The following is a 12,500-nucleotide window of genomic DNA, read 5'->3' as shown; positions in this document are numbered from 1 at the left end:
ACAGGATACATGTTTCCTACTTGCTTACAGCTAGCAATGTGTGGAAAGTTAAAAAAATTACATTATTTTGATTTTTAAAATTATAAGAACATTGCAATCAATCTTAAATATATATATCATTTAAAACAGGAAACTTCTTTGTGTCTTATGAAATGACATATTCACATAACACACTCACCAGCTTTCCTGTTCCTGATGAGAAATAAAAACGGGTGGTCGACAATAACCTGCGGGTACAGCACAGCCATCCTGCTAATCGCAATCATTCCTATGGTACAGAGAGAACGTCATTACATGTCTATGGATGTGCAGAGACTCAGGACTCACGAGAACTTTTCAAAACAATCTATGTCTACTCATTTAATGAAAAAGTAATAATCTACAGAAAACAGGGGGTTGAAAACAGAAATGTTTTAAAGGTGTTAGTATTTATAGTCGACATTTTAAAGAAAACAAATAACCACAACACATATACAAGTTATTTCTTCCGTCTAACCCATGAAAAATATTAGGCTGAATCACTCGGCCTGTTGTAATAATGTTTTCCTTAGTCTAAGGCAAATATTAGTGTTTTAATCAGTTAAGAGAAGGGATAAAAGGAAGAAAGAATTGTCAAATTGAAAGGAGTTTTTCCATACTTTCAAGTTCTTTCTGATACTTCGCAGTTCTGTGGGGCTCCAGAATGACCAGGGTGGAATGAAACGAAAACCCAGCACTGAGCAGTGTGTTCAGTTCCCCGAGTTCTTATTCGCAACAGCCTGCTTAGCTATCTGGAGATTTTAATCAGCTTTGATAACCCAAGACTATTTCCTTTCTCTCCTGAAAGTCCTGTTATCACTGATGAGGTCCGAAGCAATACATATCAGTAAGCTAATATATTACCAGGTAGCAGAAAGTTTATTAAATTTGATCTTATCTGCTCAACATGCAATGAAAGCAAACCTAAGGTAGCAAGAGGATGCAGGAAATGCAATGGTAAAGTCATTCTTGGTTTTCTAGGGTAACCACAGCCCTCAAAATGATCCAGGGTGGGACTGGGGAGAAGGTTCTGTCAGCAATGTCCCTGCCCCGCAACCATGAAGACCTGAGCTCAGATCCTTTGTATCTGTGTGAAAACTCAGGCATAGCAGACTGGGCTACACTTTAATTACAGTGCTGAGAGAGTAGAATGGCTCTCTGAGACTTGTTGGTCAGTTAGTCTAACCGAATTGGGAAGCTCCAGATTCAGGGACAAAAATTCTCAGGGAAAATAAGATGGAGAATTATTGAGAGAGACACCTAGTGGATACCTCTGCTTTCCAAACACCCCATACAAACTTACATGCTTACATGGGTGCACACATAAACATGTGTTCATCACACACAAAGATGATGAAGGACCATTAGCTGTTACAATCTGGAAATGGAATATATGCTCCTTTAAAATTTTGCTTATTTAAAATTACTGTCTTATGACTATTATTATTTAAAAGTACTTAAAAGCATTTTTATGTCTACCAACTCTTGTTTGCGTATGTAATTTGTCAAAGCCAACTTTCCACGGGCAAAAATTAATATCTAACTTCCAGTAGTAATCAGGAAGGAAAAATGTTTGAATACACAGTAGGCAACTTCTGAAAATATTTATGGAAACAGCACCGCAGGGGGTCATCTCCTGAGAGCTGCCAGCATGTGACGCCTCGCTGGGAAGCTAGGCTTGGACCTATGACAGACACCCTTCACATTCTGTTGAAAATGTTCTGACCGCTCCAGCTTTTCCTTGACTTCTCACTTGGAATAGAGTGTGGTCTTGAGTACGGTTTCAGGAAGGGATCTCCATTCCCACCCAGGACTGTTTAAAAACAGAAATTCGGAAGAAGAGTTCAGAAAATGACTTAGTGTGTACCGGAGGCTGCAGCTGCTTCTGACCCTTCTTCATTAACCTCGATGAAGGACTTGTGAACAACTTTGGAGAGAAACAGCTCTTTCCTATCTGAAAGGAAGAAACGAGATCATTAGCGCAAGACACAGCGACACATTTGACCCCTTGGGAAAGTGAGTTTGAGAGCACTGAGAAACCAAGAGACTGATTAAAAAAGAAAATATATTGCCGGATTTTACTTAAGGCATGAGAGAACCAGTGACTGTATGGTTTCAAATTCATTTTATAATCACTTGTCAAGTTACCCCTATTTTTCTTCAGTAATTTCCCACTGTGCATTTCTTTTGTTCCCATTGCATAGTTCTTATATTGCTCAGAGGTAGGGGAGCAGAAAATTTGTTTTCAATAGTGACCTCAAATGATTTCATCATTTAAGTTAAAAATACATTACCCATTGTCCTCTAATTTGAAATAAAAAGTACATAATGAAAAATGAAGATCCAGAAAAAAATATTCTTTCCTTAAACCCAATCAATATTGTTTAACAATATAGATGACATTGGCATGGTAAAATAAATAAAAGACTTCTTGCCTGGAGAAATGTAAGAAAACAAAAATATATAAAATGGCTTTCTAGTTTGCTTTAGTGGCTGATCTGAGTGCTTGCAAATACATCACTCCAAGATTATATTAAAAATACATTTCTAGTAAAAGGAAGAACATTTTCTGCACTGAATTGCCTTTTAGTTTACTTTGATATTAATGCAATTTGGGGCAAATTTATGATCCCTAAACATTCATTTGCTCAGGTCCTAACCCCCAAGACTTTGGTACGTGACTGTATTGAGAACCAGGGTCTTAAAATGAAGTCACTGTAGAGGCTTCTGATCAAACATGACTGGTCTCCACTCAAGAGGAATTTGAACTGAAATGGCTACAGAGAAAAGCAGAGATGAAGTATTTAGTTTTGTGTGTTGATTTGCTCAAGCTTTGCTACTTAGACCCTTAAACAAACATTTTGGATGTTTCTGTGAGCATGTTTCTGGATGAGATTAACTTTTAAATCAGTGGGTTTTGAATAAGCAGATTGCTTTCCCAGGGTGGGTGGGCCTCATCCAATCAGCTAAAAAAAGCTGTATTAGAAGGAAGACATTCCTTTTGGCAAGGAAGAATTCGGTCAGCAGCTTTCTTTGGACTCAGCTATGACTCTTTCTTGAGTGTCTGTTTTGTAGATTTTTCATTTCCAGAGTCTTCACAGTATGTAAGTCAATTCCTAAAAATAAATCTATCTATCTATCATCATTCTTAGACCCATCTTTATGTATGCATTAAACACCTGGAAACAGGAAAAACATGACCCCTTTTAAGTGGCCTCTCTCGAAGGGTGGGAGGGATGGGGAAAGGCGAATCATGGACAGCACCTTACAGTAAAGTAGGAGTAAGAAGTTATGGCTGTTGTTAACTGCAGTAATAACATGCTGTGTTTTTTTTATTGATTTTTATTGAGCTCTACATTTTTTTCTGCTCCCCTCCCTGCCTCTCCTTTCTCCCTCCAACCCTCTGCCAAGGTCCTCATGCTCCCAATTTACTCAGGAGATCTTGTCTTTTGGGGAAGTAGAAAAAAAAAACATGCTGTGTATTTCAAAAGACTATACTAAAACATTTCTAAATTTTTACTGTAAGTGAATAAATATTTAAAGAGATATATTTATGTAGCCTGATTTAAATTAGTCAAGGGCCGCCCGTATGGCCCAGAGGCTAGAGTGATTTCCAGTGTAAGCCTTGTGTTTACCTTCTGGAACTCACAGAAAGATGAAAGAAGAAAAGCAGCCCCACAAATTTGCTCCATCATGGCACAGGCAACCACACACATATGAGCACAAATAACAAATAAAATTAGTTTTAAAATATGTTAGGGTTGGGATGCTGACTCTGTAGGTAAAGATGCTTGTTTCCCAAGCCGAACGACCTAACGTCAGTCCCCTGGATGCACATGGTGGACGGAGAGAATTGATTCGTAGGTTGTTCTCTGGCTTTCTCATATGTGCTATGACATGTGCATGGTCCTCCCTCCAAATAAATAAGTGAGTGTAGTTTACATTTTAAAGTAATATACAACATATATGTGTACTTGAGATGTTGCATGGTACAGCATTAAAATGCAATTTTTCTATTATTTATGACAGCTGAGAATAAAATTTCAAGTCAAACCCATTGATACACACAAAGAAATGTTTACTAAGTGGCAGTGGCTATCACCATATGTCAGAGCAAGGTGATGGAGAGGAAGTACTGCCTACACTTCCACAGGATGAACCCATGCGGATGCAAACCAACTTATACCAGGACTCTGCTGAACACTCCTCCTGCCCTCTGTCCCAAAGCCTGTTGCCCCACCTTCAGGGTATTTCATACGTGTGTAAGTTCTAACACGTCCACAGGGAAGCCTCTCTCCCATTCATTCCACGTTCTCTATCCTGCATGCCGTTATTCTTGTGATTTAAGTCAAAAACACTCCTTCTTCCCATGAACCACCCTCGGCCTTTGTACTCCTAAGGCTCAGCTTCCACCTATGGAGAGTTCTCTGGCTTTTCTCTTCCTGTATCTTTAAATTAGATCTGACCACTCTTTTTCCCATGGACCCAAAAGTTGATTCTATGAAGTCTTTCTAATGTATTACACCTGCGTTAAATCCTTCTCCTCCTGGACGCTCACGTTCCTTAAGGCAATGGCTGTGCCATTCATTCGTTCATCTGCGTACTCCTAGCTGCTGGCATAGAGCTGGGTCTGAAATATGAACCCCTACAATGAGGGAATACTCTTCTCAAGTGTTATTTTCCAGTATTAACCCAGCACACCATGCCACACAAGATTGGTGATTGTTTAATGAAAGATCTTAGCTCTTTCCTAATGTGCGATTGTGGGTGTGCCAACCTTGTGTAACAATGCATGGGCACCATGGCCATGGTTCTGCTCACAATTATGCCTATAAGGTTTATTTTTATAATAAAATACAGGCTAATACTAAGCAATTATTCCAAGAAAAGAGCAATAAGAGGGAAAGAGTAGAAAAGTCACATGCATTAAAAGACTTAAAAATTGGATCAAGTTTAAAAATAAGGGTAATAGTATCTGCTGGGCCAGTGTTACTGGCTATATTTTAAAGACAGCAAAGGAAAAATTGACTCTGCTGTTTATGTATCCACAGTATGACTAATTGCCACCCAATGGTTAATTCAGTGTCTGCAAAAGTAAAAAGAACCCAGACACTTGATCTGCACAAAAAAAAAGATATATTAATATAGATGTACATGTGGGAAGAATTGTGTGCTATGTTTTCCCCTTGGGATAAACTTGAAACAATTGCATTAAAGTAAAATAGAACTGAGAGTGGCTTGAGCATGTATGTGTCAGTGGCAACAAACATTTAAAAATAGATCAAGTCTTGTGGGGACACAAGCGAGTTCATGCTCATGGCTCCTTACACTTGGACTTTATCCTGTGCTGTTGTATATTAATCAGAAGCCCTCTGTCCTGTGTTCATGTGACTGCAGATGTTTATATGGCTGGACATATGTGAACATGGATGCCAGGGGTCGCCCTTTGTTATCCTCCCCCAGCAACCATAAGCCTTGTTTTATGAGACAAGGTCTTTCAGTGGCCAGGAGCTCACTAATTAGCCCAGTCTGGCTGGCCAGAGAGCTGCAGGGATCTGCCTGTACCCCTCCTGCCTCAGCACTGCCAGTCTGGCTTTTTAATGCGCCTTCTGGGGATTGAACCTGGTGCTTGCATGTCAAGACATGTGACTCCTTAGTCTACAAATGTTGCTTGCCTGTCTGCCTTTCTTCCTTACTTCCTCCCTCTCTCCCTCCCTCCCTTTCTCCTTCCCTCCCTTCCTTCTTTCCTTTCTTTCTTTTCAAACGTGTTTTCTTTGTTGGTTTTCTTGCTTGTTTTGTGTTTTGTTTGTCCTTCTCTTCTGGCCACTGCAGGCACGGCTGTTCAGTGGTTGGCTCTACTTTCCTCCAGGCAGCCAGGACCCAGACTTTTAAAATGGCTAAGATGGGAACAAGCCAATAAACCTAGGCTATCCAGAGAGGAGCCGGGCAGAAAACCAAACTCTTGTGAAGAAAGCAAGGCAAAGTACTAAAGCATTCATTCAATAGCTGAGCAAATATTTATTGAGCGAGTGCTCCATTTAACTTACTGTGCAGTGCACAAAGGCTCTGAGCATCCGACAAACACATCGAGCTGGCAGGGTGGTCATCGGGCCAGTGTTAGCCTCTGTTTCCTTTGTGGCACTGCTTCTGAATGCAGCCAATTTAAATAGACTTCTGCATCACCAAGGGCAGGCTTAAAATGAAGAGATTATCATAGCAAAGCCCTACACACCAAAATGGCCTCTGTGTGGTCTTATTTTTAGCTTCAACCCCACCCGTAAAACTTATGAAGAATTTCCTAGAACCTGACTTCTTTCGGGTTAGAACAATGTTTGTTTCCAGGTGGATTTTGTTCCAGAAGCAGAAATTATCACTTATTGATTTATTCATTCATGTACTTAGTATCTACAGTAAACACTAGGCATACTATGGACGCTCAACCATCCCTTCCTTATAAAGGCTCATGGGCATACAGAAAAGATCGATGGTAAAGCAAACCCATAAACAGCCAGAATTTCCAGATATGTATATGTACCTGGGAAAACAAGATAAGACAGTATGTTGGTTGGTGATAGGACACTTCTTGAGAACATCTACTTGGAACAGTGTTATGTAAGGGAAGATGGGAAGGTAAATGGGGGCTGATACCAAGTGAATATGAAGGAACCAGCTCAGGGAAGACCTGAAGGTGCAGGTAAAACCAAGTGCAGAGACAGAGTCAAACTGAGCATGTTTAGGGAGGGACCCAAAAAAGTCCCAGTGACTTGAGTATGGGAAGGAGAAAGGGCTGGGGACAGAGAGAAGCAGCCTCACAGAAACCCAGGCAACAGCCATTGCCATGCTCCCCGCACTTCTCACCCATCTTCCTCCCCACACAAGCACCATGAGTTCTGAACAGGATGACTCTCACACAGTCACTGCTTTGAAACAGCTTGTAGCTCAGTGTATGAACAGACAGTCCCAGTTAAAGGTGAGGCATGGTAACAGACACGGGTTTGAAACACTGCCATGTTCCGGTTGCCTAGGAGGAAAGCAGGATGCCAGGCAAAGGTGACACCTGGGATGGTTCTGGAAGAATAAGTGGAGGAGTGAAAGAGAAGGAGGCAAGGTCATTTGATGCAGGAATGCAATTACATCGTGGGAGAAATAAAAAATTTCTTAAAGGGCTCAGGGGAGTGTAGACCGTGAGGAAGTTGGGGAGTAGCAAAGTGTCTTGTGCTAAGAGCTTTAGCCTTGAGGTTAGAGAGCCTGGGCTTTGTCTAGAAACAATGGCATATGCTTCCTCTGAGCTTAGAAGAAGATAATTTGGATGAGCAAATACCTAGCAGCAGGCAGATCAAGTTCTCTTTGGCAACAGCCAGGCAAGAAAGTAGGAACAAAGGCAGAATTGTGGCAGTGAAAAAGGAACAAGCCCTCAGGCTCACAGTGTAAGCAGACAGAACAACAGGGGGCAGGATGCAGGAGCTGGGGCGGCATCAATCTACAGTGCTTGCCTCTGACCTGAATACGCCTTTCACTATCTCTTTTTAAGTCCTTTATTTTATTGGCTTCTTTATTAAAGCTTGTACTTTATGCTGAAGGATTTAGTAGTCTCTTTTACTTGTCCCTTATACCTTCCAAGAAGATTACCTATTAATCCAAATGCCATTCATTTCCATTATAAAAATAGCCTTCCTGTATAAGAGAATCCTTGCTGCAGCTACCAGAGCATTTTCAATGAAGCCTGAGAAGGAAATGATTCTCCGAACCGTGTATTCCATGTTTTTTGTATGAGTTTTTACCGTGTTTTATGTTAATAGGATTTAGCATCAGGAGCGATGGCTATCATTGAGATGGAGAAGTCACCATAATAAATATTGAACACCCTACCTCTTTACGTCTGCCTTCAATAAGTACTAAGCAAGTAAGAGTGGTGAGCACCAAGGAAACATGCATCAGAATCAATCTTTGGTCCATTTATATTCTGCTGGGATAGTAGATGCATAAGTAACATAAATATGAAATAAGATGTGTTCTGTACAACAAAGAGGAACAAAAAAATGCCAGGGACTTAGTGAGCAGTTGCTTCTAGTGATGCAGTCATGGCGGCTTGATGAAATGTGGGCTATCTGGAGGCGAGGCTCAGTTCAGATGGAGGAGATTTCCCAGATGTTAGGAGTTGCGGAGATAGGCAGAGCAAGTGATCAGAGTGACCAGAACACACGCTAAGTAGGACTGAACTTGAGAGGGAGGAGCTCTCAGTTCCCTGGGGACCAGGAGATAATGACCTGCAAAGCAAAGGGCGCTGGGAGCCAGCGCGGCAATGTATCTGTGAGTATTAAAGTGATTAATCATGGCAGTGGAAGATACAGCAGATTAGATTGGAGAGAGATGGGAAACCATTTAGCCGAGTATTAGTAGCCTAGGGCAGCAGCGAGAAGCAGCCCCACAAGAGTGGATTCAAAGGGATAAAAATGAAAGGGCCTCTGCAAGAAGTCTTAGAGAAGGATTTCAAGGCACCCAGTTTCCCCTGGAGCAAAAGGAAGCGGCACAGGTAGCTTGTTTTCTTCTCCAAACATGATTTTAAAATCTACCATATTGTTCCATCAATGAAGGGCAGTTCTTTGAATGCTTTCAAATTTACAGATTCATTCTCTTATAGTTTTTAGAACTAGTTTTCTAAAACTTTAAAGTAAAATGATTGGTGAAAAGGAAACACATGTACAAGGTAGCATTCCAAATAGTACCTAGCATTGTAAGAAATCAAAATTCTGGGCTCGTTAGATGACTCTCTGGGTAAAGCGCATGGCATACAAACATGAGGACCTGACCTCTGATTCCTCAGGACCCATGTGGAAGACCCAGATGTGGCGCAGTACACCTGTCATCCCAACTCTGAGAGGAAGAGACAGAGAGATCCCAGTGGCTCACTGGTAGCCAGTCCAGCTGAAATGATTCCCAGCATTCAAACGTTTCTTTTCTATAAATATCCAAAAACATCTCTACATATTCTCTTCTGTCCTTTTCAAGGGCTCTCGTTGGACTTTTGGCTGACTTTCTTCCTTGTTTCCATAATGTTTTCTCTAATCCATGGTTTCCCATCTTCTAGTCACTGCTGACATTTAAGATCAGCTAGTTAGTCATTGTGGGAGCCTGTGCTGTGCGTTGTAGATGTTCACAGGCATAACTGGCCTCCCACTGGAGACTAGAACCATTTCCCATTGCGATATACAAAGTCTTGAGCTATTGCTGACTCTTCCCTGTGGTGGGGACAGAAAGGACACGTGACCTTCTTGAGAACCACTGTTAGTTAGTGGTTCTTTCAGTCTTTATTATATTAAATTAGGCTGCTATATATTTCTCCCCATAAGCCCTCTATGCTTTGGGGCGGGAGATATGGCTGATTGGTTAAAAGCAATAGCGGCTCTAGCAAAGTACCCAGATTTGAATCCTAGCAGTCACAATAAACAACTTTCTATAGCTCTAGTTTCAGAAGATCTGCCACCTTCTTCTGGCTTTGGTGGGCCCAGCACACATGTGGTACAGAAATATACTTTCAAGCTAACTGCCCTTAGACAGAAAAATAAATAAGTAAAACTTAAGATGTCTTAAATTTATAACATACTTTTCTCATACATTTGCCCCACTAGCAGCTGTTTTATGAAAATAATAGACACGGTACGAAATGTCATTCACATCATTATATATCATTAACACCCACATAAACCTTGACAAAGTAGAAGGAATAACTAATTGCATGGGAATATTTTTATTGAGTCCCTATGAGGGTCACTAAGAATTACAGAATCTGTAATTATCAAGGTTATGTGTTATTTGAAGAGGTGAACAATTAGCCATCTAAAAATGGATTTGAACCATGGAAGACAGAGCATATGGTGCTCAAATAAACAAGGCAGAGACACCACACTGATATCAGAAGAAGAAGCAAACAAATGAATGGTTCGTAAATTAATGAAGGAGAGAGGGAAGAGCAAGGGAGCCAGGGGGAGTGGTAAAGAGGGGGGAGAAAGGAGGATTAGTTGGGGCTGCTGGCATGCTAGAGCTACCACTGTTTAATCAAGCAACCAATTTAACAGTCGACAGATTCTCACTGCAAATTGTAAGCAGTTTGCTTCAGATTCATTCAAGCAATCCGAAGCCTAAACAGGGTGGTCTTAAGATGGCGAGTGCCAGCCTTGTAACTGCCTTCCCAAGAACTATGGATGCAAGATTGACTCAAAGAGCCCCATTCCCTTCTTTCCTAAACCTCTTTTAGTCTCTGGCAAACATTTCCTTTGCATCGACTCTTTCTAATAGGTTTGATCAAATAACTAGACCCTTTGCCTACAGACTACTAAAAACTCTCTGGAAGATTTTAGTCTTATTCCAAATCTCCAAGGAATCTGATTCATAGCAAACATTATGATTTGCAGTGTCTTTGGTGGTGAAAACAATGAAATATTACTTTATGAACCTGACTAAGTCTAAAATTGTAAGCCACACTGACCACAGGGATTGACTTGCCCTAGCAGAGCTAACCCCCCAGGACCGAGTGACAGCAGGTGTTATATTTGGGTAAAATATCTGTCTGGACGCTTGGCAGACAGTGAGGAATCATGGTAAAGAAAGTAGAATGTAATTATCCAGTAGGAACTCAGCCAGTAGAGTAAGATCAATGTTCTAAATTTATAAGGAAGACAGCATTAGAATTTTACGCTATGCTTCAGCTATGAATATATTTCTGACTCAGGTACAGAAATATCAGATGATCTTCCAAATCTCCACTAGTCGGGTTTTCCTGACTATGCCAATGAGGTGCTTACAGCTCTAAGAACTTGGACATGAGCCCTGAAGACATTTACTAGAAGAAAACACATATCTCTTGCATACACAGACAGGATCATCTATACAGTAGGCTCTTAGATAATATCTGTTGGTGCTTAGGGCATTAAGCTCCCTGAATGAGGAGCAGAAGTTACAGTATCAGATATATATCAGAAATATATCATTGTCAGCTCATTGCTAGAATCTGAGTAATGCTTAAAAACTGCCCTCACTATCCTCATTCTGGGAGGTTAAGTGCTAGGATTTCTTGAACCCTTTGACTCTCTCTCTCTCTCTCTCTCTCTTTCTCTCTCTCTCTCTCTCTCTCTCTCTCTCCCTCCCTCCCTCCTTCCCTCCTCCATGTACTCCTTCCTTCCTCCTATCTCTTCCTCCCCAAAGGTTAATGTACACAAGAATATGAACACACACGTGTACACATGTGAGCAATTTCATAAGTGGGGACTATATTTCCAAAATTCTGCAAAGACATAAAAGTGGTGATTTCACCCAGGTGACTGATTCAGAAGAGGAAAACTAAATTCTTTCTTTAACATAGGAACTGTTGTGGAAGGTCCTGCCACCATGTGCTCTAGTTCAAGTATATTGTCTATAAAGAGGTCTTACAAGTTTAGTTTCTTTTATTTTAATATGTATTTGTCTTCTCATCCAAAACAGATTCTATTTTTTTATTGTTCAAACACAATAGAAAATCATGATTATAAAACATTATTCATTAGACTTAAGCTTAAATGGTAAATAACTTATGGTAATCTCTTAAAACTAGACCCAGAATTATTTAAAGATCATAAATGCCTTAATGTTACTCACATTTTAGGCTTCCTCTTCCAATAATTCAACTTGTTATTTTTAATTTTCTGTATGCTTTAAAGTTACTTTTAAAAGGCATTATTTTTACTGAAGACTTAGGAAAAGTTTTACAATATCTCACTAAGTAGTTTTATCTGTTTAAGATAACCTTTGGCCTGTTTCTTACAGCAGAAGGCATTCATTCATCTTTTCTATATGACTAGTTCTGGTGAGATGTATTTAAATATTCACTTAACATATTCATTGGTTGTCTATTTCACAAGGTATTGTATCAAGCATTATAGAAAATGTGAAGGCATACAAAAATATGTTCAGGAAAGAATCTACTAAGAAGGCCCACATCTGGCTATGGCTACATCTGTTGTTTAGTTTGTGTACGTGAACTTATCTTTTGTTTCATTTCTTTGGTAAGTGATGACTACATATAAGAAATCCATGAGACATGATGGACATAGGATCACTATTTTGAAGAGCTTTTTATGAATAATATTTTAATTGATAATTATTTCTTACCTGACATGGAAGTCAAATTTGCATCTTTGATGAAAATTTCAGTGACTCCAAGGGCTTTAAAGATGTCTTTTAAATCAATTCCCTGTTCCACTGTGAACCTGGAGAACACACAGGAAGAAGGTATCAACAACTTCTTTCCTGGAACAAGGATATAATGCTCAGTACATTGATGACAAAAGTGTTTTTTATAGTGGGTAAATTATGCCAAGACTGACTGCTAATGGAAAGAAGTGTGTGACTGTGTTCATGTAAATATGGGAGAAGAAAAACTGGAGAAGACTAATTTTTTTTAATTTATTATTACACATACATATTTATTACACATTACACATTATTAC

General features: G+C 40.0%; 1 protein-coding gene across 4 annotated transcripts in view; it reads right to left on the bottom strand.

Moving 5' to 3' along the window:
* The window catches only part of Serpini1 (serpin family I member 1), a 78,875-nt gene that overhangs the window by 2,058 nt on the left and 64,317 nt on the right, over positions 1–12,500 (bottom strand). For all 4 annotated transcript variants that reach the window (XM_075950429.1, XM_075950426.1, XM_075950428.1 and 1 more), the window contains 3 exons: positions 12,163–12,260; positions 1,886–1,972; positions 179–268 (listed from right to left, as the gene is read on the bottom strand). In XM_075950429.1, coding sequence (XP_075806544.1) covers positions 179–268; positions 1,886–1,972; positions 12,163–12,260 — 275 coding nt within the window. The remainder of the gene's footprint in view (positions 1–178; positions 269–1,885; positions 1,973–12,162; positions 12,261–12,500) is intronic.

The sequence above is a fragment of the Microtus pennsylvanicus genome, chromosome 16 (assembly GCF_037038515.1).
Source record: "Microtus pennsylvanicus isolate mMicPen1 chromosome 16, mMicPen1.hap1, whole genome shotgun sequence".
Lineage (NCBI taxonomy): Eukaryota > Metazoa > Chordata > Mammalia > Rodentia > Cricetidae > Microtus > Microtus pennsylvanicus.
This window is presented reverse-complemented; position numbering and strand designations above follow the sequence as displayed.